The sequence below is a fragment of the Sus scrofa genome, chromosome 2 (assembly GCF_054392235.1).
Source record: "Sus scrofa isolate SSC_HxYL_T2T_F1_AM1 chromosome 2, Sscrofa_HxYL_maternal_Yorkshire_Landrace_v2.0, whole genome shotgun sequence".
Classification (NCBI taxonomy): domain Eukaryota; kingdom Metazoa; phylum Chordata; class Mammalia; order Artiodactyla; family Suidae; genus Sus; species Sus scrofa.
The window spans coordinates 102,695,898-102,723,808 of NC_139384.1; the positions used below are offsets into that span (position 1 = coordinate 102,695,898).

The 27,911-nt window shown below is 34.5% G+C and overlaps 1 protein-coding gene across 2 annotated transcripts in view; it reads right to left on the minus strand.

Annotated features, from left to right (window-relative positions):
• EDIL3 (EGF like repeats and discoidin domains 3) overlaps positions 1-27,911 on the minus strand; it is a 431,432-nt gene that overhangs the window by 104,010 nt on the left and 299,511 nt on the right. For both annotated transcript variants that reach the window (XM_021084514.2, XM_005661542.4), the window contains 3 exons: positions 13,397-13,552; positions 11,418-11,562; positions 7,015-7,199 (listed from right to left, as the gene is read on the minus strand). In XM_021084514.2, coding sequence (XP_020940173.1) covers positions 7,015-7,199; positions 11,418-11,562; positions 13,397-13,552 — 486 coding nt within the window. The remainder of the gene's footprint in view (positions 1-7,014; positions 7,200-11,417; positions 11,563-13,396; positions 13,553-27,911) is intronic.

Genomic DNA, 27,911 nt, shown 5'->3' on the forward strand with positions numbered 1-27,911 from the left:
GAGAATAGTCCCTGTTCTTGTAGCTATATTCTGTTAATATAAAAGATAACTAATATGTCAAATTAAAATTCATTTGCACACAAAGGAATCAGAAGTCATTCAATTCTCATTATCATAAAAACATGAATGAGCCTGCTAGGCACGTACAATTTTTAGAAGTCCTGCTGTTCAGTTTTTCAGTGGTTTCAGATATGGCTTCTAGGCAGAAGTATCCAACTTCCCACATTTCTGTTTATTGCTTTTGGAGTGGTAAATCTATGACAATTAGGGCATTAGCAATCATATCTGCAGGCAGACACAGTGCTGAATATATCTTTCGGTTCCTTGCACCTGATATTATATTTTGTTGTTGTAGGTGTCTCAAAAATATATATTTGAATTTTTAAAATTATGAAGATGTTTAAAAGCACTTCTAAACCACAAAGCCTCTGTCCAATTTTTGCATACCACTGAGGCTTACCCTCTCAAAACTGCACCCTGAACTTAATCTAATCTATTCCTTCCTACCACCAGAACTATTACTTTGTGTATTTTTTATGATGTGCTGTATATAAATACTAATGTATTAGTACTTCCTAATGGCTTGATACATCTCATTGCCTTATTTTAGGGAATTCTTTCCTTTCAAGCTTGTTTATAGAGATATAACACAAAGAAATGACTCAAAATTAGGATGGGTAGAAAGGTAAGGGCAATATTTGGGGAATTGAGTAGATATAATATGCATAATATAAATGTTAACTTTTTAAAAGTTTATTTTTAAAGTTAAATGGCTATATCCCTAACCTAATTCAGTTATACAATGTCTTTCTGTTAACTTCACCAGAAATTGATCTGGTAGGCCTGGTAATTTTCTGATTACTTTTGATTTGGCCAATCATCATTTAGATACTATAATTTTAGCACTAAGATTATAGCATTGAAAAACTCTTTTTCTAAAATGTAGATATTTCGAAAAAGATAACTGCCAGGCAACCTTCCCCATTTTAGAAAAAGAGCAAAAACCGAGCCCAGAGTATTGATGTGATTTGTCAGCCTTCAAAACTACATTTTTGGAGTTCAAATTATGCACTCAGTACAACTACCCTGATGCTGAGAGCACTTTCCTTTGCTAGCACAGTACTTTCTGTATAAATAGCTTATTCAATTTTATTAGGCTTATTAAGTGTTTTTTTTCCTAATTGGATCATGGAGATTCCCTTTGATATTATAAAATTATAAAATAATTTAAAAATGCATTTATAATCCAAGCAAAGTATTGACATCCTTTGATTCACTTCATATACTCCAAATATATTACCATTTATGAAAGATGGAAGATGTTTCACAATCCTACACAAATTGTTTGTTTATGTGACCTCTTTCAGGTCTGCTTGATAACTGAACCCAAGCAGGCTTACTATTTACTATATATGAATTATGGAAATAGTGAGTTGGAAGTCAGAATAGCGCTTCACATTGCCAAAGGTTTCCCAGTGCCCTAGAGGTCCCTTGATCCTTAAAAACTTTTCCTTGAGCTCTTTGGTAAATAAAATTGTCCAGAGGGAAAGGAAAGTTAATGGTTTTAAAGAAGTTATAATATTTATGACTAGAATACTCCCTTTTAAAAATCTGAAATGGACCAAATTAAATAAGGCTTATTTAATTTGAAAACCTAAATTCAATTGCCTTCTTACATATTTCCACAAAATTAGTATTGAAATGAAGCTGTGAAGGGTCAGCTGCAATTTTGACAAAGGTCGGCATTAAAATGTACAGTCTTACAATTCTATTAATTCTACTAATTTTGTTGAAATACTATGCAGACTACTCTAAATTACCAAATATCTCATGAAAGAGACCAAAAGGTCATTTCCCAGGTAACACTGTGACATTTTTCTTCCTATTAGTTATATTATGCTACCCTTTACAAAATCTGAAACAAATTTTAGTAGACTCAATTATGGACAGTGACTTAGGCATTTTCTAAAGTCACCACCAATAAATTGGACAATGACTACATTATACAGGGTATTCACTATTAGAGAATCTATGGTGTCTTATTTCTAAAAAATTTTTAATCAATCTGAGTTAATTCATAGAGTACTCCTTGTTTAGCTGCATCTACTATAGCAAAAAACATTTCTTCACAATTTATAAGATTATCATCAATGATGCTCCTACTCCTGGTAGACGGTCACTCAATATCTCAACTCCATGCTGCATTTAAATCAGTTTGTATAATTTGAGCATAAATAAATTTACTCCTTCTGTTGAAAAGCCACTGAAAATGAACATTAAAAACACACAGCTCTGATTAGACTCCTAGCCTGGGAACCTCCATGTGCTGCGGGTGTGGGCCTAGAATAGACAAAAAAGACCACAACAAAACAACACCACCACCCAGCCAATCCAAAAAGAGTGTAATTTTAGTAGAGAACATTGCCAAATAACAAAATGTTCATTTTAAGTTATTAATAATATTCTTACTCTTCTCAGGTAAACCATCTGAAAAATAACTGATGCTACCCAGATAAAAATATTTAAAATGTTTGTTTGCCAATGCAAATCTATGTAATTTATCAACACTGCTCACAGTTTGCAGCTGATCTCAGGATATATTACATTTCATAGTTTCATTGGAAATTTTCTTTTGGGGAAGTAGCAAAAATATATATGTACATCTTCATTCTTGGTTATAATTGGTGGTGTCAGCTAATGCTCTCCCAGGGTTTCAGAAGCCACCAGAAAGAGAAAGAAGGGAGTTACTCGTTGCTGGGTATCCACTGTGTGCTTCCTCTGTTCTGTCATTTGTTTTACTTAATCCCAACCAAATTTCTCATTTAGAAACTAACAATAAGAGATAACAATTGTTTGATTCTAAAAAAAAATTTCTGTAAATTAAACATCTCTTTATTTTACAACAGGACTTAAACTCTAGTCTGACCATGTATGAAGCATATCCAACTATAGGAATGATTGCCTTATGACCTTTCAACTTAGGTATAGGGAATAAAGGCAGAAACTGCAATTCAACTTATATAAGTTTTTGGAAAACACATTGGTAGAAACTTCTTTTTCAAATTTTAAGAGACCGTCAAACATAAGTGATGGAACAATGTTTTTTCAGAGGTCTGAGAAATACCATTTACTTAGGCCTGCCCGTGGACTTCACACATGTTTGCCATGTTTATATAGGAATAGCGAGTAAGTAGCTCAGGGAAGCTAACCAGTTAAGCAAGATCACTTCTAAAAAAATCCACAAGAAACTTCTCAGATTTTGACTGGAAGAAACATTAGCATGATAATAAGAATAAAATGTTAACTGATATTTGAATACGTAAGAATTCCTTAAAGGAATGTATAAGAATTCCTTAAAATATATCACAATTGGGTAAAGGGGTTTTTTGGGGGGGTTTCATTTACAACAATTGTATTTCCAGATATTACCTGATTAGGTTTTGGAAAAAGAACATCAAACTGAAGTAAAACTCTCATTATTAGAGTGTTACATGTATAGTTGGCATATAAAAGAAATTTCTTAAAATACAATAAGCAGGAGTTTGATCATTAAGGAAGAGAATTTATTTGTTTATTTATTTATTTTTTTGTCTTTTTTGCCATTTCTTGGGCCTCTCTCATAGTATATGGAGGTTCCCAAGCTAGGGTCCAATCGGAGCTGTAGCCACCAGCCTACACCAGAGGCACAGCAGCTCAGGATCTGAGCACATCTGTGACCTACACCACAGCTCACAGCAACGCTGGATCCTTAACCCACTGAGCAAGGCCAGGGATTGAACCTGCAACCTGATTGTTCCTAGCCGGATTCATTAACCACTGCGCCATGATGGCAACTCCGAGGAAGAGAATTTAAATGATATTGTTTCTTTTCTGAAGAACTATTTCTCAGAATTGATGTACTTTAGTTAAGAATAGAGCCAAAACTGATAAACTCAGAGGCCTCAGATAAGGATAACAATTGGTTCTTTATCAACAATTAAAATCTCAAATTCTCCTATACATTATCTATAAAAATATTAATCTTCTTTTCAACAAAGACACAAGCAAATATAACAATGTACACTTGAACAGATTATATTCTCTTGAGGAAAAAAATACTAAAATTAGTTACAGTTTTGGAGCATTTTTTCGCATGATGTCAAAAAAGAAAAAATAAAAATAAGTAAAGATGTTGGTTTACCTTGCCTTGGAGATTCTGAATATTTTGTGACACAACAAAAAGTAGACATATACTTGAAGAACTGGTCCTTGAATTGACAGAAAATCTGTCACCAACAGAATGAATCAATTTCACCACGCAAGTGACTTTAAGAAGACAGATGAAAAGCCATCTTAAAGAAAAGTGATGGATGGAGGTTTGCATTGAACATTACACTCTGATCCATGTACAAATAGTTGTTTTATTTTTATATATCTAAAGAAATTTGCCATTGGCAATACCTTTATGTGGATATTTCTAGAGTCTACCATCCTGTCTGTGTTACTTATGAGGTGTAAAATATTTTGTCTTATTCCACATGGCATTATGACTCACAAATAATGTTAGCCATGCCCAGTTAATCTGAAATATGACTGGAATGTTTCCAATTTTAAAAATATTATACAGTGGCAAAGAACAAGTTTAATTTCACCATTCAAGTCTAACAAACAGAAAGGACATTTTCCGTGGTTTCTTCTAATTAAGAATTTGAAAACTTCCTAAAGGCTATGTATTATAAAAATTCAGTTTCCTTTACTAAAAAGGTCAGACCTTTAATATGAACTTTTAGATTTCCTTTTCCAATATTTAAAAATTTGAGGACACTAGCAGTTAGTCTCTTAAACTGGGGACTAAGATTACATGCAGTATAGGCCCAAATCAATAACTTGATCAATACTTTGATCTATCCATTCATTTTTTTTTTTTCATTCAGTAGTATTTGCTGAATGCCTACCATGCCTCAGGTGTTGCAACAGGTATTGACAACAGACTGAGAAAATAAAGACAGACATGGTTCCATACTTCCTGGAGCAAATAATCTAGCATAAAACACAATTTCCAGTAGAGTATGATAATGTGGCAGCAAGAGAATTACAGGAGACACAGTCGTATTCAGGAGAGAACTGAAGCCAGATTTGCCAGCAGGAAAGTGCATCTAAACTCTAGTTGAAGGATTTAACCAACAGAAGGCTGGGGATGTTGAGGGCCGAGGTGCTCTTTCCATTCTTTTCCTCTAGGAAAAGGACATTTAGAAAGAAATGGGAAGAGAAAGAGGGGATTTGGCTCAAGAAACTGGTAAGAAATGAATGGGGCCAAATCATGCTAAGACTTTTGGGCTATATTAAGGAATCTGCATTTTATTCTAGGGCTGAAAGGGAGCAATTGAAGGGTTTTTTGTTTTGTTTTGTTTTTAAAGAGTAAGATAATTATATTTACACTTTAGGAAAAAAAAAATCACAATGGTTACAATTTGGGAAATAGGTTTTTAGAGAGTAAGACCAGAAACCAGCAGGCTGGTTCGGAGGCTTCTTGTGCAAAAACCCTGGTGTAAAAGGGGTGGTAGCCTGGATCTTGGAAGTGGCAGTGGGGATGGTGAGAAGTGAAATAATTTTAAAGTATTTGAATCCTTTCTTCAGTAGTTGAAACAACTGGGACTTGCTCAGTTTAGTTAACATGCGTGTGTGGAACTGGTGGAAGTGCGTGGAGTTGTCAGGTAGATGACAGGCAGAGGAAGGTGGCCTGAAGGACGGTGGGAGGTACCGGCTAGAAGGACAAAGAAAAATGAAGTATGGTGTCATGCACATTGAATAAAAGGAATGGTTTATGAAAGAGGTAATGTCCTAGGAACATGAACAGTGTGCTGTGCACTCAGGAGCCACCACTGTTTATCATGGTGCGTCACAAATATTTGTCCAGAGAATGATTTAATTTAGTAGTATTACTATTGCTACATATAAGACAAGGCCATGAGGCTGGGTTCTGGGATGATAAATATACTATCTCATAGAAGAGTAAAAGGAAAGAGACATAAACAATTATTCATAATGAGCAGTAATGAAAGAATTTAATAAAGCTTCAGATCAATAAATATCCCGATAGAATGTTAGGGGAAAGGAAAGAAAAAATGTGACCATTTCTGTGAGAATAGGAAAAGTAAGCCCAAGAAAGAGACTGAGAAGAGGAAATTTCAGGTGACTTGGTAAGAACAGTTTTGCACATAGCGAATCTGGTTAAATGAGGGGTAACATTTGCTATTTTAATTGTTTTCATGATTTCAGAAGTACAATGAAGCACCACAGTTCTGAAATTCATAAGTACAGCATAAAAATCAGTACGAGTAGAACTCCTATCTTTCAAATAAAATGACCTCATTATGGAATTAAGCTGTCTTACTCTTCTTTGCCACAGAAGACATTAACAAATTTGTGCATACTTGAAAGCACTCCACAAGTAAGTGCATTTCAGGAAGATTGTTTTAAAAAGCACTGAGTGTAACCTATTTCATTTGCAAATGATAAACAGACTCTGCAGCGTCTATGCTTTCCTTCTATAAGCAAGCTCTCTTATGAGAACGTAATCAAATCACTCCATTGCTTAGCAACCACAGGTAAAGAGCTAATAAGTCATGAGTCATGATTTTATGAGAACAACCCGTAGGTCAGTGACATGGTTTCAAGGCAGTTTGGATTCCTGCTGTGATGCTTTTTCAAACCAATATTGACACAGAGCATTAGAACAGATGAGAGTTCAAATGCAAATGGTCTCATAATCAATGAAACTGACCTATACATAGTATGATATGGTACACCCTTCTGCATCAATCTGACAGGAACATCTATAAATCAACATCAGAGTAAAAACAGCACAAAGAATTGGATTCATAAGGCATTTCTATTTTATCAATTTAGTTAAGCAAAAGAGGAAGGCACATTTAAATTAGTATGACAGTAATGATTCTGACATTCACCCAACCAAGAGGAAATATTCTAAGGAAGAGGAACAGTAGATAGTGAGACATTTTTAGAAAATATTACCTGTAACCATTGTGACTGGTCATTGTGGCCGGAGGTCCAGGCATTCACTTTGCCCTGCTTGTCAAGCCGAGCCTTCCTTGGTTCCCAAGTGAACATGTCCATATTGAGTGTTCTGAAGATGCTAGAGGCAGTGATCTGATAGTCTTGTATATGTCCTGATTTCATCCCCAGAGGCTCAGAACAGCCTGGAAGAAAATGAGAAGGGCTCCATGAGAAAAATGATTTATCACCCTGGAAGTTTTCTGCATTCATTTTGGATAGGCAAGAGAAGATTAAGCATAATGCTATTCATTCCCCCAAAGAAAGAGCATCTAAATTTAAAAAAAAGGGCTATAATCAGAAATAAATCTGGAACAAAATCGAAAAGCAAAATAGCCAATTCAAGCTATTTTGTCTGAATATATTTTGGAAAAATTGAAAACAAGAAAGACAATTCAAACTACTTTTCTGTGATAGATGATTTTGCAAAATGAAAACAATGCTGAAATGCTCTCTCCTGTCTCATTACTGATCGCCTCATGACTGTTCCCTGGTTTTCAACAGTTTCATTTTGTCTTTAAAAATGGAACATTTTGTCCAAAAGTATATTTGGTTTTCTCTTATTTGTTTCCATAATACTGCAAATGAAAATTCCCTCAGTGCAAAGGCATTTTTCACAAACTACTCCAATAGTATATTCTAAACTGGACAGCATTTTGTTTTCCAGGAAAACTATTAGTCATTATCATTGATTCCTATAGCACTAACAAGCCTTCTTGTGAGAGGTAGGAAGGTAATATTATTCTGTGTATACCATGTGTTCCACATTGTGCTAGTGTAGTATTTAAACTAATAAATAACAGAAAATAATAAGCTATTTCTAGTAAAGATAATTATTGGACAAGCCTCTATATAAACCATGTTTCAATCATACACAATAGGCTGTAGTGTTGACTATCTTTTGAAGATTCTCAGATCTGCCATATGTATTTTCAGGTTTGATATCTTGCAACATTTCTGTTTGAGTGTCCTTGAAAAACTGTGTGTGTGTGTGTGTGTGTGTGTGTGTGTGTGTGTGTTTGTGCATATACATAAGATTTCCCAATTTTGAATTGCAACTGTGGGAAAATTACATTCACAAGAGTTGTAATAGGAAGCATTACTCTATTATCATATTATCCAGTGGTTGAGCCTTCTAAATGTAAAATTTTATATTTTGACCAAGGAACATACAAAGTAAGTTTGATCATCAAGAAAGCCAAGATAAAAGAGGAGATTTCTCTTATCAATGGCATCTCCTCAAACTCTTCTGGTGCCCTACTTACTAGCTCTGTGGCTTTGTAACCATTATTTAATCACTTTGTGCCTCAGTCTTCTCATCTGCAAAGTGGTGATAATAATAAAAACTATCTCAAAGAAGTGTTCTAAGAAATTAATTAATAACATATTTGTAAACAGTTCTGGCATATAGCTAGCATTAAGTAAATGTTAGCTATTTTTATTTTTCAAAAAAGATCATTCCAACATATGACAATATTATGTCCCAAAATTAGCATATACATGAACACTAAAGAATATCCAATGACTGGCTGCAGTTTCTAAAACAAGACCATTTTAAGTCCAGGCTCTGAGAGAGGTGGTTTAGAACTCTTCATTGATAAAAATAATTCTTAACTACAATTACTTGTTTTCTGTCCTAGTCACTCTAGATCAAACTTTCCTTCTTGAGGCTTCTCCATGTTTACCTTCACCTCCACCTTCTAGGAAACTCCTATCCTATGCAAATTTGACAAAAACCAACCTGCAGGATTAGCCAACTGGATGTCTTAGATTAAATCTTGTAGAGTTGTAAGCATAGGAAACCTATATTTCAAGTCCTATGATATAAATAGTTCTAAATCCTAAATATAAATTCTCAAAAAGAAAAACTTCATGACCAATCTCAAAGATTCTGGAAAGTTCTAAAATGTTAATAGCATGCTGTCTGTCCTCAAGCAGTTCTAAGTTAACATACATTGTCTGTATTATGGATTTATGACTTGTTCCTCTGTTATTACCCTAAACCCTCTACCTAGATTACACCTTGCACTGGAATCTTTGTAAAACTGCTCGGCTTGCAGAAGAGACACAAGGAAAATAAAAGTTTTTGGTTTTGTTTGTTTCCCTTTTGTGATATAATATAATATTTGAAGTAATGGATAGATAAGGGATACCTTCACTTTGACCATTTCTTCTTAGTTATAGAACTCATTTCATTGCCCACTCTTGCCTAGCACTTAGCCCAGAGGAAGTGCTGAATAATTGGTCAAAGAAACAATTATCCCTGTACTAATTATGTTCATAATTCATTTCATTCTGAACATCTTAAGTCACCTCTCTTTCAGAGAATTTAGGGAATTTTCTTTCTAAGTGTTTGGGAAAAGATTAACTGCTGATCTTCTAGGCAGGCTGAGAGATCTTATAACAGTTTATTGAATACAATAAGACAGCCATGGGCTTTACAGTGGTTGCATGGGATTGTGGGAAATAGTTTGGCACATTATACTACTGTTTATTTCCAAGTGTTACAGCTAACCTCTCTGTCAATTTGCCTGACACCACAAGTTTCCCTTCTCATATGTATGATTTCATATGTATAAATTAACTCTTTTACCAGCATGAAGCAGCTGAACAAAATGAAGTATAAACAACAAAATTGATTATTTCTATAGTGAGGTGTCCTAGCTTTTAAAATCATTCATTGAGAGATATTATTCTCCGCATGCCCTTTTCAAAATCAATTTCTGGGGTTAGGAGATGGGGATCTGGCTTCTTTTTGAAAACATAAAAATCTCTAAATTGTCAAGTGTTACACTCTCATCAAACTTGAAAATAAAATATATTCATATCTTAGGGGTGTAACTGTGCCCTGTCTGAGAGACTGGCTCTTATGAATCAAAAGACTGAAAAATCGGGAAGGTGATGTTGAGGCAACTTAAAAGGCACAGGACTTGCAGCAAACCTCATCATATTGTGGCTTCCTCTTGATTGCTTTATGATGAATGACTTAGGGATGACACTGGGCTGTGGTGAAATAGTGACATGCAATATAAACACTGTACAGCAATAACTCTGCTGAGATTTATTGGTAGTCAATAAGCCAGTTTGAATTACCAAAATAAGGAAAACACCCCCATTAGGATAATTAATGGTACTAAAACTGTATGGTGATTGCTTCATAAAAGACACTCATATATAATATGAAACTGTAATTCATAAATCAGATTCACTCATGTGCCCAAATATCTCTAATTCCTGGATTCATTTAAAGTTCGGTTATTTTTCATAGGAACTTGTATTTCCTTAAAAGTCATTCCCTTTCTTAACATAACAAATAAAGCTGAGAAGGGAAATAGATACAAAGTGTACATTTTAACCTATATGCAACCTTCTGAAATGAATAAAAAGCTCTCAGTTGTCTCTTTGTAAGGATACATCCTCCGAATTTTAACTAAACAATATTTTTGTAAATAGGATAAAAGTCTGTCTTATCCTTGGAGGTTACACTAAAAAGTGGGTCACAAATGAATTCTTAGTTTTCCTAAAAACACAGAAGTTGAACAAAATTTCAGGCCACAGTCTCAGAGATAGTTCATAAATGTTGATGTTAGAAATATAGGAACAACCACCCAAAATATAGCACAGTGAAATGCCTAGACAAGATTTTCTATTTAGTTCAGAAACTAGCTGAATTGAAAGTGAACTACTATGAGAGCCACACATAAAATCTTCAAATTGATATCTTGTCCTGATACTCCAGGAAGATAAAGATTATTTAAATCTGAGTCCTCTGATAGATTATCTCTGTGTCTAAAAACCACTGTTTATACAACACCCAGGGTGCTGGATAAGAATGATATAAAAATGAATTTATAGTAGCAATCTTGGTTTTAACGTATTGTCTCCTTGGAAGCAATGACACATTTTCATGTTTCATAAAACCTAAAAACAGAACACAAAACCAAATTCTTGTGGTATACGTACAAAGAGAAAGCTTACTTTATCATGCCATATAGCCTAAATGTAACTGTAATTCATAGGGTCAGGCAGCTTCCAATTTTTAACCGAAATTTTGTCATAAAACATAAATCATAGTTGCTATTAAAATCAAGAAGACATTCAAATTTGACAAGTTTCCAGTGAAAATTTGTTGTACATTCTTTGACAACACTCGAAAAAATACATTGCCCCTCCTACATTAATTCTATTTTGTAGTATGCTATAGAACTTTATCCTACACACATTCTCTTTCTCTTTTTCACTGAACCAAGCCCAAGACATTTTTGTCACAGAAGTGCACATCTATGGATATGAAAAAATTGCAAGTTAGTTACAGACTACACACAAATGTGCTTCCCCCTACCCCTTTGAAATATGAGATTCACCTGACAGTTCACATCCAAGAAGTTCCATTCTCAAAGTGCAGTGTCTTCGACAAACTTGGGGATAGAGTCTTACATACTGAGCTTTTATGGGAGGCGTGAAAGAGTTAGCATAGGGTGTGTTGTTATCAACATTTCCACGGAATACCTGTGTAAAGAGATATTACAGAGTTTAAAGTTATTAACTGCAATAGTGCTTTTTTTTTTTTTAACCTACTTTCATATATTGACCCTATATCCTATCCAACATAATCTTTCAAAGACTGGATTAAATAATTTAGGAGCCTGGAGCATTGAGGAAGTACCTTGCCATCAGCAGTGAATATAAAACCCTATAGATAAAACGCCAATTAAAGCTACAAACCACTGTGACCTATGACTTAATCTGTACCCGACTCTGATGGCCTTAAATCTTTCAACTTAATCTGGGATATAGGTCTGTCTATTCACTTTGCTGCTTGTAATTACAGTTTCTTATTTGTTTGTTTTGTTTTATTTTAGGGAACCAATCTTTGCTATTGGCTCCTATGCAGTTTCTTTAATGCTCTCATCAGATTTATGGTGTTTTAGGGTCTGATTTCTCAAGATTACTTCCTTATCAGTCTGTCCCAGATAAGAGACTCATAATTCTTTATATATGTCTCCAGTGAAAAGCTAATTTCTCTCTAAAATTTAAGTGCTAAAATGTGATACTTTTAATTCCTTTAAATCTCATTCTTATTTTATCTTTTATGTAAGCTGGTAATCAGAAAACCTATTTAAATTAATCTAAGAAGGTAGTTTAAAAAATCATAAAATTTATTAGAGTCTAGTCTAATGACTCAGTTTTAAATGCAACTAGTTATGATCCTGATATTTTTAAAATTACAAATTTTGGCTATAATTAATTTAAAAATTGGAAATACCATATGAAAAGGCAAAGGCAACACTGAATATTATATCCATTTCCTCTAAAATATTTTATTTCTGCTAAATAAAAATTTTTCTTCCACCACAAAGTATACAAAGATACATGTGTTCTTCTTTTTTTTTTTTTTTTTTTTTTTTGTCTTTCTAGGATCACACCCACAGCATATGGAGTTTCCCAGGCTAGGGGTCAAATCAGAGCTGTAGTCGCCAGCCTACACCAGAGCCACAGCAACATGGGATCCAGGCCGCATCTGTGACCTACACCACAGCTCAGGGCAATGCCAGATCCTTAAACCACTTAGTGAGGCCAGGGATGCTAGTCGGGTTCATTAACCCCTGAACCACAACAGGAAATCCTAAAGATACATACTTTTCTTTCTTTTTTTTTCTTTTTTCTTTTTTGTCTTTTTGCCATTTCTTGGGCCACTCCTGCAGCATATGGAGGTTCCCAGGCTAGGGTCGAATCAGAGCTGTAGCCGCCGGCCTATGCCAGATCCACAGCAACGCGGGATCCAAGCCGCCTCTGTGACCCACACTATAGCCCACAGCAATGCCAAATCTTTAACTTACTGAGCAAGGCCAGGGATCGAACCCACAACCTCATGGTTCCTAGTCAGATTTGTTAACCACTGAGCCACGACGGGAACTCCCAAGATACATATCTTTTCTGTAACTTGGTATTTTTCTTTTAAAATTATACTATTTCTTAAGAAATAGCTTTGATCTGTAGTTATTTGATTAGGAAGAGTGCTAATCTGTCAAAGCAATGAAACTAAGTTGAAAGCTAACTACTGTTAAAATAAAACCAAATTGTTATACCTGGGACTATGTCAGCCTTGTGATAAAGTGTTTATAGGATCACCAATTAGAGTCCGAGAAAGTCTAAGGGGTAGCCAATGTCCAGTTATAATTCCAGATAACTTTTACCCTCTCCACACCACTGGTCTAATTAAAAGAATAATAAATACATATCCAACAACATAAAGCTTCTGCCAAGAATCAGTAGTCGCTTGGTAATCAATGATCATTAGTGGGAATTTATTTTCAAATTAAGCACGTAATGTAAGTCTTACCATGTCTTCGTTGGTGCCTTTCACTTTGTAGGTTGCCCAAGTCTTTCCATCATTACTATAGGCAATTTTGTAGGATTTTATGTACTCTGGGCTTCCAATCCTTTTGGCTCCTTGAGTAATCACACCAGTAACTCTCATTTTTCTTTGTAAATTTATCTGGGGAGACAAGGCATAATCAACTATAATTTCATTGCTTTCAGGATAATGATGTTGACAATATCAAATTGAAAATGGAACATTTTTATTTATTAGTAAAGGTTTAAAATAATACAAAATGAGCATATTATCAAGCTTAGCTTCAAAACATCTTTCTCTAATGGTATACTATTTTTTTTTTAATAAAGCAATATCTGCGAACAAGCTTTGAAAAGGGTACTGTGTCCCCAAAACTTAAGTATTGAAAGCATTTGGTTGATCATGATGTGGAGGTATGATTTATCAAAGTGAAATATGAGAATATTATCTTGTCAAAATAACCTCAATGACTTACTATGAATAATGTCAATATAACTGTTAATGTGTTTCAACTGCTTTAGACTTCAAAAAATGTCCATTCAAATAGAACATGCAAATCTCTTTGAGATCTTTGAGTAATAGAGTAAGAAAAGGCAAAGACAACAACATGGCAAGAAATAAAAACAAAAAGTATCTTCAGTCTCTGAACCTTTATAGTATAGTCTCTGCCCTGGGTTGTTTAAGAACATACTGGTCATGGAGAATTTTTCACCAAATACTTTTTGTTTCATTATATGGAGATGTTCTAACTGATGGTTTCTCTCCACATTTTCTTGCATTCCAAATCACCCTGCAATAGTTTGCTGCAGCATAACTGTCACCTAACACATTTTTCAACATTTTTCTCATTTTTAAATAGAAATCTCCTTTTGATGCAATATAGCAATTAAATGCTACTATGTAAGAAAAATATTTTCTTCACATATGGAAAATATTAATAATTGTTCCATTCACTTTAAAATGCCTTTATGATGTTTATAAAATCTTAAGCTCAGTAGAAAGATACCGTTTTGATATTCTTGACAAATTGCCATAAAGCTCTCCTCTCACCAAATACAAATCAGAATAACCTTAATCTCTTCTATAATATTAAATTAATAATGAGGAGACCATTTCCAGTGAAAATCAGAAAATCTTCAAATTCATATAATTGATAAGGGTTTTTCCACTCTCTGATGGGAGTATGAGAGTGAATATTTGAAATGGGTAGAGGATGTGCAGGAAGAAACCAGCTCCTCTAGAATCATTTTTTTTTAAAAATATATTCATGTCACATATTTAAAAAGTCATTGGAACTATGAAAGCAATCCCTAAAGTGTTTCCACCCCAGGCAAACACAAGGCAAACTTATTAAAAGGCCTAAAATATTTTATTTCCCTGAATTTATAGATTTTTAAATGTTGGAAATGTGTTAAAGGTAATCCTGAATCTGCATGTCATCAATGCCCTTTCAAACTTCTAAAACTCTGCAGATATGGCTGGGCTCGACTTGCTCTCTATTATGAGTTTCCCAAAGTCTCATCTTCCGTCTCTGATGTTTCCTCGCCAAGCAGTGCTCACAAAGCAATTCTCTATCTTACTCAGGTATGAGGAAAACTTGGAATTTGGATTAGTTAAAAGAAATGTGGTGAGTGGTCTCTAACCTCTGGCTGGCAGGCAGGCCCATCTTTCACTCCTGCAATGCAAACCTATAAACACCATTTTTGCTTTAAAGTCTGGGTCTGTAATCTCTTTTTTCTCCAACATTGCCAAACAAATTACACAAGTTTGCTTTTCTCATTTCTGTGTTAGACATTTTATGTCCCATTCTTACTGGAGCCTCAAATTAAAGAAGAGCCACCATGAAGGTAAACTTTACTTTTTACTCTTTTACCTCAATTAGTTCCCTAAAGATTGATTTTGGAATTTTATCTGTGGGATTTGTCAAAGGTAAACTCCAAAAGGGACCTGATTTCAGTAATGAAATACTGAATGATGAGCACATTGCTACAAAAGAGCCATATTCTTCCACTATCTTATGTATAGCATTATTTTTTTCAAACTAAGACTCTTTAGAGTCTAAACCTTTCTAATATATATAACATAAACAGTGGACACTATGAATCATGTTTCCTCCCATTTTGGAAGCCAAATTCCATACATGATACTGCTGAACATTCCTTTTTCAATTATCTTTTATCTTGTTTCAATTATCTTGTTTATCCCTCTTGTAGATGGCCAAATTTTCTTTGCTAGAGTTTCAGCTGATAAGCTATACACTAATTTTCTAAAGCTTAAACTATATAACCATCCCCCCAAAAAATTTGAGTACACGTTTCTCTCTAAATCATCAGAAGTGATGTTTTAAAGGATTCCTATTTGCTCTAATATTTACAGTCTCTGAATATGTATCTCAAGGAGCTAGAACTCCAGAGACTAAAGCAGCACCTAACTTGGGTTATATCTCCTTTCTATTTTTTTAATTTATTTTTTGTCTTTTTAGGGCCATACTGTGGCATATAGAAGTTCCCAGGCTAGGGGTCTAATTGGAGCTGCAGCTGCTGGCCTACACCACAGCCACAGTCACATGGGATCAAGCCACATCTGCAACCTACATCACAGCTCATAGCAATGCTGGATTATTAACTCACTGATAGAGGCCAGGGATTAAACCATCCTCATGGATACTAGTAGGGTTCATTTCTGGTGAGCCACAAAGGGAACTCTTGTATCTACTTTTAGTAGTAAAAATCAATACTGCTTTCATCAAGTGAAAAACAGAAATCAAAAAGTGATTCAGAGAGTCACTGGCATTGTTTGATTTTTTTGGTCTTTTGTCTTTTTAGGACAGCACCTGTGGCATATGGAGGTTCCCAGGCTAGGGGTCTAATTAGAGCTATAGCCACTGGCCTACACCACAGCCCACAGCAATGCAGGATCCTTAACCCACTGAGTGAGGCCAGGAATTGAAAATGAAACCCCATGGTTCCTAGTCAGACTCATTTCTGCTGCACCACGACAGGACCTCCGACTGGCATTGTTAACAATTACTAGGTTTTAGGATTTTGAATTCTCGTGTACCTAGCACTATTAGGCTTGAAATAATAAGGAATTCATAAATAAAAGGGCTAAGATTTCACTGTCATGGTCATACTCGAATTTAGTACCAGGAATCTGTATTACTGTGAGAAATAAACTAAGCCTTGGAAGAAGCCTGTGGCATGATTTTAGAAACATCTCTACCACAAAGCTTGCTTCAAGTCATCCCCATTCATCCCAACCCAACCTTATTTTTTAATCTCTTTGTACAATAACGTTGGCTAAAATGTGAACTGACTCATATTCTGTTTATTCTGCCTGTACGAAGGTCTAAAGATACTAATGGTCTACTAAAGGGGTCTGCATCACAAATTCCAAAATCACTCCCTGTGACCTTGATGGATGTCTGGATATGCAATAGAATATTTTCACTTATTTATCTACTTTCAAAGAAATTATTGATTATTCCATTGGGTGGTAGGTACACAGTATGGCCTTAAAAGTATGTCCTAAGGTGTTTTGAGTGAATAATTCTCCCTGCATTGATGTAACTATTCAAAAACATAATCTGTACCTAGAATGCCTAAAACCCAGGCAAAGGCCAGGCAGAAGGCAGGTAAGTACTGACAGTTTCAGGCTTGGACTTTGTCACTTCCCACCAATACAATCTTGAACAACTTGTCTAAGCTTTCTGAAATTTAACTTCCTCCCTAGTAAAAGGAATTTTAATAGAATTCTTACATGGGAAAATTATATGATTTAATGCATGTAGCAACTGAATAGCACTTGTCACCCAGAAAACTCTATGGTTGCTTTTGGGGTTGATTTTTGGTTTTTGTTATATTTAAATGAAAAGGATCATTCCTTTTGTGTGTTCTGCCCTTATTTATGAGAGCCAATAATCATAATAAACTTCGAAATCAACTTCCAAAGCTATGTGCTAATAAGATATGTAGGGCTATTATGTTTAAGTGTGTGAGTATGTGTGTGTGTGAGTGTGCATGCGTGCATGTGTCTGTGTATTATGTCTGTGTAAATCTAACCATTAGCTTCAACATGGGGTAGAGAAGGGAAAAATTAATGAATTCCTGACAGGATCGTGAACTAGCATAGACAACTGGCTCTCTCCCTGAATCCAGCACTGGAGATATTCTAGGACAGAAAGTTGCTGAGTAGGCATTCATACCGATCAAACTCCAACACAAAAAAAGCCTGGGAAACCCTCAACTGAACAGGGGTTTTTGAGACCCCAGTGAATATTCGTGAATTAGGTTATGCAGAGGGGAGCTTCAAGAGCTGATGATGATGGAAGAGGCTTGGGAAGAGCTTTCTAGATGTGCCATTTCTCATTCTCATTCTCCTTGCCTGATTTACAGAGTTCCAGCCCACTTCCAGTGGGAGGCACTGGTGAGATATGGGTCAGGCTGCAATGAGGAACCTGTAGTCACTAACAGACCTGAGCTGTTCACCGTTGGCACAACACATTCCTAGTCTATGAACTCAAGAAGTAAAATAGGAGAATGGAGGTCCTGGTAGAAGCAGTGTCTGGGGCAAAAAGGGTCTTTTCAGGGAGAAAAGAGATTAACGGTTCAGTACAGCTCAATTCATCTCGAGTGGCTGAAGCTGGGGCACGAGTTTCACCTTTTCCTCTAGGTACATCACTAGCCAAAATAGTAAAACAAACTCTCATAGTGGTTTTGAATTGCATTTCTCTAATAATGAGTGATGTTGAACATCTTTTCATGTGTTTTTTGGCCATCTGTATGTCTTCTTTGGAGAATTTTGTTTAGATCTTCTGCCCATTTTTTTGATGGGGTGGTTTGTTTTTTTGGTATTGAGTTGCAGAAGGTGTTTATAAATTTTGGAGATTAATACCTTGTCAGTCGATTCATTTGCAAAGATCTTCTCCCATTCCGTGGGTTGTCTTTTCATTTTGTTTAGGGTTTCCTTTGTTATGCAGAAACTTTTAAGTTTAATTAGGTCCCATTTGTTTATTTTTGTTTTTACGGTCATTACTCTAAGAGGTAGATCTGAGAAAATGTTGCTGTCATTTATGTCAGAGAGTGTTTGGCCAATGTTTTCCTCTAAGAGTTTTATAGTGTCTGGTCTTATATTTAGGTCTTTAATCCATTTTGAGTATATTTTTGTGTATGGTATTAGGGAGTGTTCTAACTTCATTATTTTCTATGCCCAGTTTTCCCAGTACCACTTATTGAAGGGACTGTCTTTTTTCCATTATATATTCTTGCCTCCTTTGTCATAGATTAGTTGACTGTAGGTGCATGGGTTTAATTCTGGGCTTTCTATCCTGTTCCATGGATCTATATTTCTGTCTTTGTGCCAGTACCATATGGTTTTGATGGTTGTTGCTTTGTAGTATAGTTTGAAGTCCGGGAGCCTGATTCTTCCGGCTCCATTTTTTTTTTTTCAGATATCTTTGGCTATTTCTGCAGCATCTTACACCAGCCAGAATGGCCATCATCAAAAAGTCTACAAACAGTAAGTGCTGGACCGGGTGTGGAGAAAAAGGAACCCTATTACACTGCTGGTGGGATTGTAAATTGTGCAACCACTGTGGAAAACAGTATGGCGATTCCTCAGAAAACTAAATATAGAACTACCATTTGATCCAGCAATCCCACTCCTGGGCATCTATCCAGAGAAAACCATGACTTGAAAAGATACATGTCCTCCGATGTTCATTGCAGCACTATTTTCAATAGCCAAGACATGGAAACAACCTAAATATCCGTCGAGAGAGGAGTGGGTCAAGAAGATGTGGTACATATACACAGTGGAATATTACTCAGCCATTAAAAAGAATGAAATACTGGCATTTTTAGCAACATGGATGGACCTAGAAGTTATCATGCTAAGTGATAGGACCTAGAAGTTATCATGCTAAGTGAAGTCAATCATACAATGAGACACCAACATCAAATACTTTCACTGACATATGGAATGTGAAAAAAAGGACACAGTGAACTTTGCAGAACAGATACTGACTCACAGACTTTGAAAAGCTTATGAATTCCAAAGGAGACAGTTTGGGGGGTGGGGGGATGCACTGGGGTTGTGGGATGGAAATCCTATAAAATTGGATTGTGATGATCATTGTACAACTATAAATGTAATAACTTCATTGAGTGATTAAAAAAAACTCTCTGTGTAATGTAAGCACCATGGTAATTGTAATAATAATAATAATAAACTAATATTAGAAAAAACTAATTTAATAGAAGTGACAGATTAAGACTAGAATTTTTTTAAAAATCTCTAAAAAGATAAAGGACTTTTTGAAACATAAGATAGAAACAAGCATATAAATAAAAACCAACTGTAAACTATTTAATTAAAGTTAAATGAAGTTTAAAATTAGGGTAAATAAAGTTCCCAGTTGGGGTGATAGCAGCACAGATGAAGAGTAAACTAGTGAGCAGAAAGGCAAGTTATGAAACTCTTTCCAAAAGGCAATAGGATGGGATAAAGTTATAGCCCATATTGATAGATGATATGAAAATTTACCTTGAAAATGCAAGAGAAATAACAAATAAAAATGAATTAAAAAGTGTTGCAAGTTTGCTTAGTATAAAGTCAACATATAATTAATCTAAATAGGCAATTATCAATAGGAAATATCATACAAATAATCAAAATAGTGTGATAGTGTAGCCTGTTTATTGATTTTGTATTGTTTTATTGATGGGTCTGCCTTTATATGTGCCACTATGTAAGGTAATTTTGTATATGAAATAAGTGGAATTCAGATCAGTGGTGAAAAGATAGAGTATTCAATAACTGGATTGGTGCAATTTGATAGACATCTTAAATAAATTTAATCAATATCTATCATCTTATCCTAGAGTAAATTCCTGGTAAATTAAACACAAGTTTTAAAAAAAAAAGAAAGAAGAAAAGACAAAAGACAAACTGGAATTAATATTTTTGAAATTGTATCATAGCACAGAATTGATTAATTAAAGAAAGTAGAAAATCTTATGTATTAATAGGTAAAACACAACACAATGAAAAAAAGGGCAAAGGATTACATTAGTTGACATCTAAGGTAATATATATGGATCTTAAACATATGAAAAGATAATCTTACTCATAATATAAATTAAATCTACCCCAAGGTACTATAATTCACCTTTCACATGAGTGAAAAGCAAAAAAAAATACATTATACCATATTAGTAAAAGTGCAAAAAAAATAGGTTAGTGTGTACATATGTGGTGGGAGTATAAATGACATGGTCTTTTATGAAGGACAATTTAATGATCTGAAATAAAACAACAAATGCGTATTTTCTTAAACTCCGCAATTTCATTCTAGGAACATAGCCCCCAAGTATATTCACACATAGGCAAATTGATGTAAGTAAAAAGTTGTTGCCTGTAGAGTTGTATATAATAGACCACAATTACGAATAATTTAAAATGTCTATCAATACAGGTCTAAGCCATATCATTATGGAGAAATCCTGAAAATGAATACAATTCAGTTGTAAAACAAAATAGCAAGAATGAAGTAGGCAGGGAAGGGGAAAGGGAGGGGAGAGAAAGAGAGATCCAGGGAGAAGATGTAAAAAATTACTGCTTGTCAAGTTTTGGTGTGGTATCAAAGAAGAGGATCTACAATTATCTGGAAATTATGTGGAAAGAGTAAAAGACTTCAGCAATAGGACAGTGTGCACTGTATACTCCTGTTCATATTACTAAAAGGGCAAATTATCACATATTTTCTCATATATAATTATTATGTCAAAGTGAAAACAAGAAACTGGTTAATGATGGTTCCAAAGAGAGAGGAGAAAGAAGAATTTTTGCTGCACTCTTTTGTGTCCTTTTAAATTTGTAATGTATAGATGTTTTATCTATTCAAAATACAAATACAATGAAAGCAAAAACAAGATTGATAATAAGATGTTATTTATAATAGCAAAGTAAATCACATATCTAGAAATTTATCTCATAAACAATATGACCTAATGGGGAATGCTTATTTATTTTTTTTTTATTTTAACTAGAGAACATTACAGAGCACCAGTATAAATTTCAATGGATGAGATGATATAATAAATTTATTCTTTCAATTGTGTTTGTAAATTCTGTGCAGTTTTCATCAAAATCCAGAAAAAAAAACACTCTCTGCCATGATAAATGTATTCTAAAAACCTGTATTAAACACTGAAAAATAAATTTTCATTAATAGATAGCCAAATGAATCTTGGAAAAGATGCTAAAAAAGGGGGGAATTTTCCATATATTAAGACATTACAAGACAGCTTTAATTAAAAATAATGTGATACTAGCACAGAGACAGATCAATACACTTGTGGAACTGGAGTAGGGGATCCAGGAAGAGGCCCAAATGTATACTCACACTTGAGTCAGGAGTACAAGTCAGTGGGTCAAGGATAGATTATTTAGCAAATGGTGCTGGGAAAATTGATTCTCTCTGTAGAGAAAAATGAAGTTGGATTGGAAGGTCCTGAAGACCAAATGTTAAAAGTAACACTATTCATCTAATAGAAGAAAATGTAGAAACATGTTTTTGTGACCTCAGAGTTGAAGAAGCTGTTCTTTCAAGACCAGCAAAATACAGAATGTGCAGGCAAAGTGGAATTGGCTCCAAAATTAAAGGTTTCTTACATCACAGGTAAGGTTAATAGAAAGGTGACAGCCTGGGAGAAGACATTTGTAATGTCAAAAACTGACAGGCATATTTAGTGCACTAGTTCTCAAAACTTTAAGGTCTCAAGACTCCTTTACTCTCGAAAATTATTGAGGGCCCCAAAGAGCAAATATGCTCACACCTGGTGTTGATATATGGATATACGGACGTATATATACCAATGTTTATTGTATTAGAAGTTAAAACTGACAAATTTTAGAAATATTTATTATCAAATTAACTTTATTAATCATAAAATAATTTATTAATTTAAAAATGACAGTAATAAACCTATTATAAGTTCCATATTTTTATTAAAAAAATTGTCCAAAGCCAAAAATTTACTGAGGCTATTTTAAATCATTCTAAATCTCATTAATATCTGACTTAAGAGAAGATAAGTAGGTTATTATAGTTTCTTCTACATCAAATCTATTGCAAAATATTTTTTTGGCTGAAGTATGGGAAGAAAATCCAGCTTCACACAGATGTGTAGATGGAAAAAGAAGTATTTTAATAACCTCTCCAGATACGTATTTATATTCTTTTTCACTACCACATCAAAAATTGACAACCAATATTTTTTTAAATTTTAGTTTCAGTATGGAATCTGAAATCTATCAGTGAACATCTCATGTTTGCTATGTTAAAATCTATTGGTTTATCTTGCCCTTTGAATGGATCTTTTACCTACACATGGTTTTTATAACATCATGTGTTGGTCATTTGGAAAATGTAGGCTCACTGAGCGATGTGGATTCTTTAAAAGGTTACATATTTTATTATATAACATAAAAAAGTCACATTCGTTAATATCACCACCAGTTTCACCAACAAATCTTAAAGTATAGAAAGCTCTCCAGCTCACGCTGGCAATTACATTTTTTCCAAAATTGGAATTTTCCCTTGAAATTTCAAATTTTATCTAGCAACAAATACTATCAACTGTTTTCCTTAATGTGGAAGGACTACTCGGCTCATTGTCAAGGAAATTACCTACCAAATACCCAGGTATGAATAGTCATGGTTTATCAGTTGTTCTTTGAAGTAAACAGGATATTCAAAAAAGGAGGGGTAGTTCAGCTCTCAAAGCACACCATCTCCCAAGTGCTTTCATCAGACTTAAGTGCTCAGCAGAACTGCTTTAAGAGTGAGTCCCATGTCATCGCACAGAATATTAAACACATAGCCAGCATTGGCACTTAATAAAATTAATGATCATTACTGTTTCATCAAGGACATTCTTAAATGAGCTGGATTTTTCTTTTTCTTTTTTTTTCCCCTTCCAACGTGTGCATGATGAAGGTGAATACAAAGACTACTAATTCAGCTTGCTGTTACTGTCCTGATTTGTGGTAAGGCTCCAGCAGTTTTATTCACCATTGTTTTATGATGTCAGTGCAAAAGTGAACATGGCAAAGAAAGTCTTATAGCTATTATGGAAATAGTGTTGACCTGTGAATCTCCTGAATAGGGTTTGGGGTCCCTGGCTTCACAAGAGATATGTGTACTATAAGTTCAGTTGAGAACTACTGGTCTGAAATATACAAGGGGTTATTACAAACACACATGCACATACACACACTCCAAAGAAACAAAGGAACTAATAGAAAATGGAGCAAAGCATATTAACAGGCAATTCAGAGAAAATGAAATGCCAATAAATGTTCACTATTAATTAAATAAATGCAGATTAAATGAAAGGTAACTTACAGCCAATGGAATGGTAAAACAAACAAAAAAGATAATATCAAGTGTTGGTGAAGTATTCCTCTCCTAAAGGTGATAGTATAAACTGGCATGGTTACTTTGATCTGTCACTTCTCGGTAAAGGTGATTAACCTATTCTTGGGTATTTTTCCATAAAGATTATTTGAATAGGTGATCAATACGAAATACACACACATATTTACTGTAGTTTTTTTTTTTTTTTTTTTTTTTTTTTTGGGTGCATCAGCAGCATGTGGAAATTCCCAGGCCAGGGAGTCAGCCTGTGCCACAGCAGTGACCCAAACCATAGCAGTCACAATGCTGGATCCTTAACTTGCTGTGCCAGAAGAGAACTCCCTGTAGAGTTTTTTTTTTATGTTAGCAAAGAACAGCTTAAGTTAATGTCCCTAGTGGAAGAGAGATATAAAACATAAAATGTATGTATGCACATACCTATGTTTATGTGAGCTCTTGCACACATACACAAAAGCGTACTTTTAGAGAGTCTGAAGTGATGAAATAGATTTATAGTCTAAAAAAAGTAAGAATGTGTGAAATATACATAATGAAATATACATAATACCACTTGTGTAAATTAAAAACACACATATGCAGCAAAAAATCATGCATTTTCCAACAATTCACTTTTCTGAATCAACATAGGAAAAGTGAAATGAAAGGTTACACATTGGCTCTTCTAGGTTGCATTTCTCTAAGAGAAGAGGAATGGGCAGGAAGACAGGAAATGAGTAACAATGTCACGAAACAAGGAGGTTCATCCTCAAATCAGTGCTGACAAATTATATCTTAAATGGGGGAAGGGATCACTGGTTCCTCTCATTTCCTCCTCTATTCTTAAGGAAAGGACTTAAGTATAGCCATTTGATTTAAAAGTACTGTTGTATACAAAAGTACTTTCTGAGGCTTATTCCCTAATATAAAATACAGTGCTATAAACATTTCAAACACACTTATTATATCTTAAAAGTATTTATAGTTACATTTAGGCAAAAGCTAGTATTAAATAAGCAACCAGCTTTAAGAGTAGTTTATGAATAGCTAATTGTTCTTCTGTACCTCAAATTTGTTACTAGAAGTTGTGATATGGGTGGTGAATTCCAGCATGTGTCTAACTGGTAGTTGGTATCACTATATAAAAACAACACACATACAAAATGCAAACAATCCTACTTTGTCAAAAATAACTACTTGCTTCTTTCTAATTTTATTTCATTGAAGGACAAGCTTTCAGGTTTTTAAATGTAATGCATGGGAAGTGGAAGAATTCCTTTCTGAAGAAACTCTAGGAAGCATTTGCTAATTGAAGATAGTCAAAAGATAAACTGAGGCATATTAAAAACTTTAAGTTTATTTGAGCAAAAACTGATTGGAATGGGGCAGTGCCAAACCAGAAGTGGTTAGGAGGGCTCCAGGAACAGGAGCTGGGGCAGGACTTACAGAGAAGAGGGGGAAGCAAAGCAAAGTGATTGTCTTATTGGCTCTAGCTTAAGCAGTTGCATCATTTGGGAAAGCCTAGGTGGCTGTTTGTGACTGGTTGTCCTAAGGTTTCCATTTCTTAACCTTGGAATTTGTGAGCTTTGGTTTACATTTTCTTGTGTGATGTAGGCTGCTATGGCATGAAAACCAACCCAGTCTAAAATATATGAACAGCACATACAACTCAGTATCAGCAAACAAACCAAAATAACCCCAAACAACCCAATCAAAAAATGGGAAGAAAATCTGAACAGACATTTTTCCAAAGAAGACATACAGATGATTAAGAGGCATGAAAAGGTGCTCAGTATCAATAATTATTAGAGAAGTGCAAATCAAAATGAGATATCACCTCTCTCACAGCTGCCAAATGGCAATCATCAAGAAATCTACAAATAACCAATGTTGGCAAGGAGATGGACAAATGGAACCCCCGTATACCATTGATGGGAAAGTAAATTGGTGCAGCCACTATGGAAAACAATCTGAATGTTCCTCGTAAAACTAAAAATAGACCCAGTAATTAATTCCACTCTGGAAAAAATGAAAACAAAAATTGGAAATGATACATGTCCCGCAATATTCATAGCACTATTTATAATAACCAAGATATGGAAGTAACCCAAGTATCCATCAATAGATGAATAAAGAAGATGTGAGATATATATATAAACTTTTTATATATATAAAAAGAACAAAATCCTGCCATGTGCAGCATCATGGATGGACCTCAACAACATTATGCTTAGTGAAGTAAGAGAAAAAAAATACTGTATATTTTAACTACTATGTAGAATATAAAATAAAACAAACAAATGTATGTAACAAAATAGAAAGAGACTCGCAGATATAGAAAACACACTAGTGGTTATAAGATGGAAGACGGAAGGTGGGAGGGGCATGTTAGATATATGGGAATATGTCTATGTATAAAATAGTTAAGCAACAAGGATATATTATATAGCTCAGGGAATGATAGGCATTATCTTGCAATAACTTTAATGAGATATAAATGATAATGATACTGAATCACTATTCTGTACACCTGAAACTAATATTATACTGTAAACCAACAATACTAAAATTACAAAAAGTCAACTCAGACTAATGATCTCCTTGTTAAATTAATTTAATAAGCTCAATTCAAGAGAAAAATAAATGCCTGATTCATAACTTATTATTAGGGAAATCATGTTAAAATCCAGCATTGAATGCTTTATTTCATGATTACTGAGGCCCACAAACAAGGAGTAGTCTGTGAGTTGCTATAGAAAAAAATGCAGATTTGAAGACTAGATAGTATATTTCAGTAAAGTACTACATAAATAGTACTTAAATAATGATACTCTAGAGCAATCATTATGCACGCCAATGTTGCAATGTTTTGCACAAAATTTATTTAAATTTACCACCAAGTGTGAGTAAATAGAGATTTTTGAACCACTTATTTTTCTTTTCTTAATGATGAGGGTTAGGGATTATCATAAAAATATAAAAAGTATCAGGTGAAATATTAAGTAATAAAAGAATCTACTAGACAAGATGAGGCTGATATATGTCCATCATCACAAGTGCTGAAATATAACTTGATGAATTTGCTGCTACTGTGCATCAGATATGCAAACACTCCTGCATTGACTAAAAGACATGTACATTTCTCAAGCAAACAACTGAGCTATAACCACCTTTCAATTTAAGGAAATGAATACTTCACTTGAACATCAGAGATGTCCTTTTGCTGAATTAAAAACATTACTTTTGTATGATTATTATAAAATGTACAGCTGGACAGAATTAGAGCACTCTTGAAATTGTAAATCATCAACATTCATGATACTTTCATCTTAACAGAGATTTTATTTTTTGTACTAACATTCTATCTCTGGTGGAGATGCAAAAAGACATATATGCAATTAGCTCTTTTTCCTAACATTAGCAATCTAGAAGTATGAAAAAACCTATATGTGTGTGTGTGTGTGTGTGTATCTATTTGAAATTTCCAGATAACCGTTTTGTACTGATGGTATTTAAACTTCTAAATTTTTAAATGAATTTTTTTTCTATCCGCGATGTTTTTTATGCTTCTACCTCATTTAAGTATGCTTTCACAGGTCACAGGAAGGGCAATCCTCCTAGCTAGGAGGGCTATCTGTTAGGAGCTGGCAATCCAAATAGGCCTTAGGCAAAAAGACCAGGTAACCATCTCTTTTGTGTGATAGGAGAAGTAACGTGAGCCTCTAGGTCATCTCTAAACATATTGATTGTAAAGATGTCACTTAAGGGGTTAGAAACAACCAGGAACATTATCACCAAAAGTGTCTGGGCTAAAAATGACAGGGAATGAGAGCTCCCCTACAATTCACATTATCTTATTGGTGTAAAGTATTTTATTGACTGCATCTTTAACCTCTTCTGTGGAGACTTGGGGGCAGGAAGCATTATGAACGTGCTTCAGGAGGAAGACTTTTGGGGTGTTTCAGGATGACAGGAGGAACTCAGACCAGCAGGGCATGGCTCATGATTTCGATGTGACTGGTCCAGTTATAACAGAATTTCTCTTCACCAGCCTCCATATCATCAGTAACATGGTCCACTGAT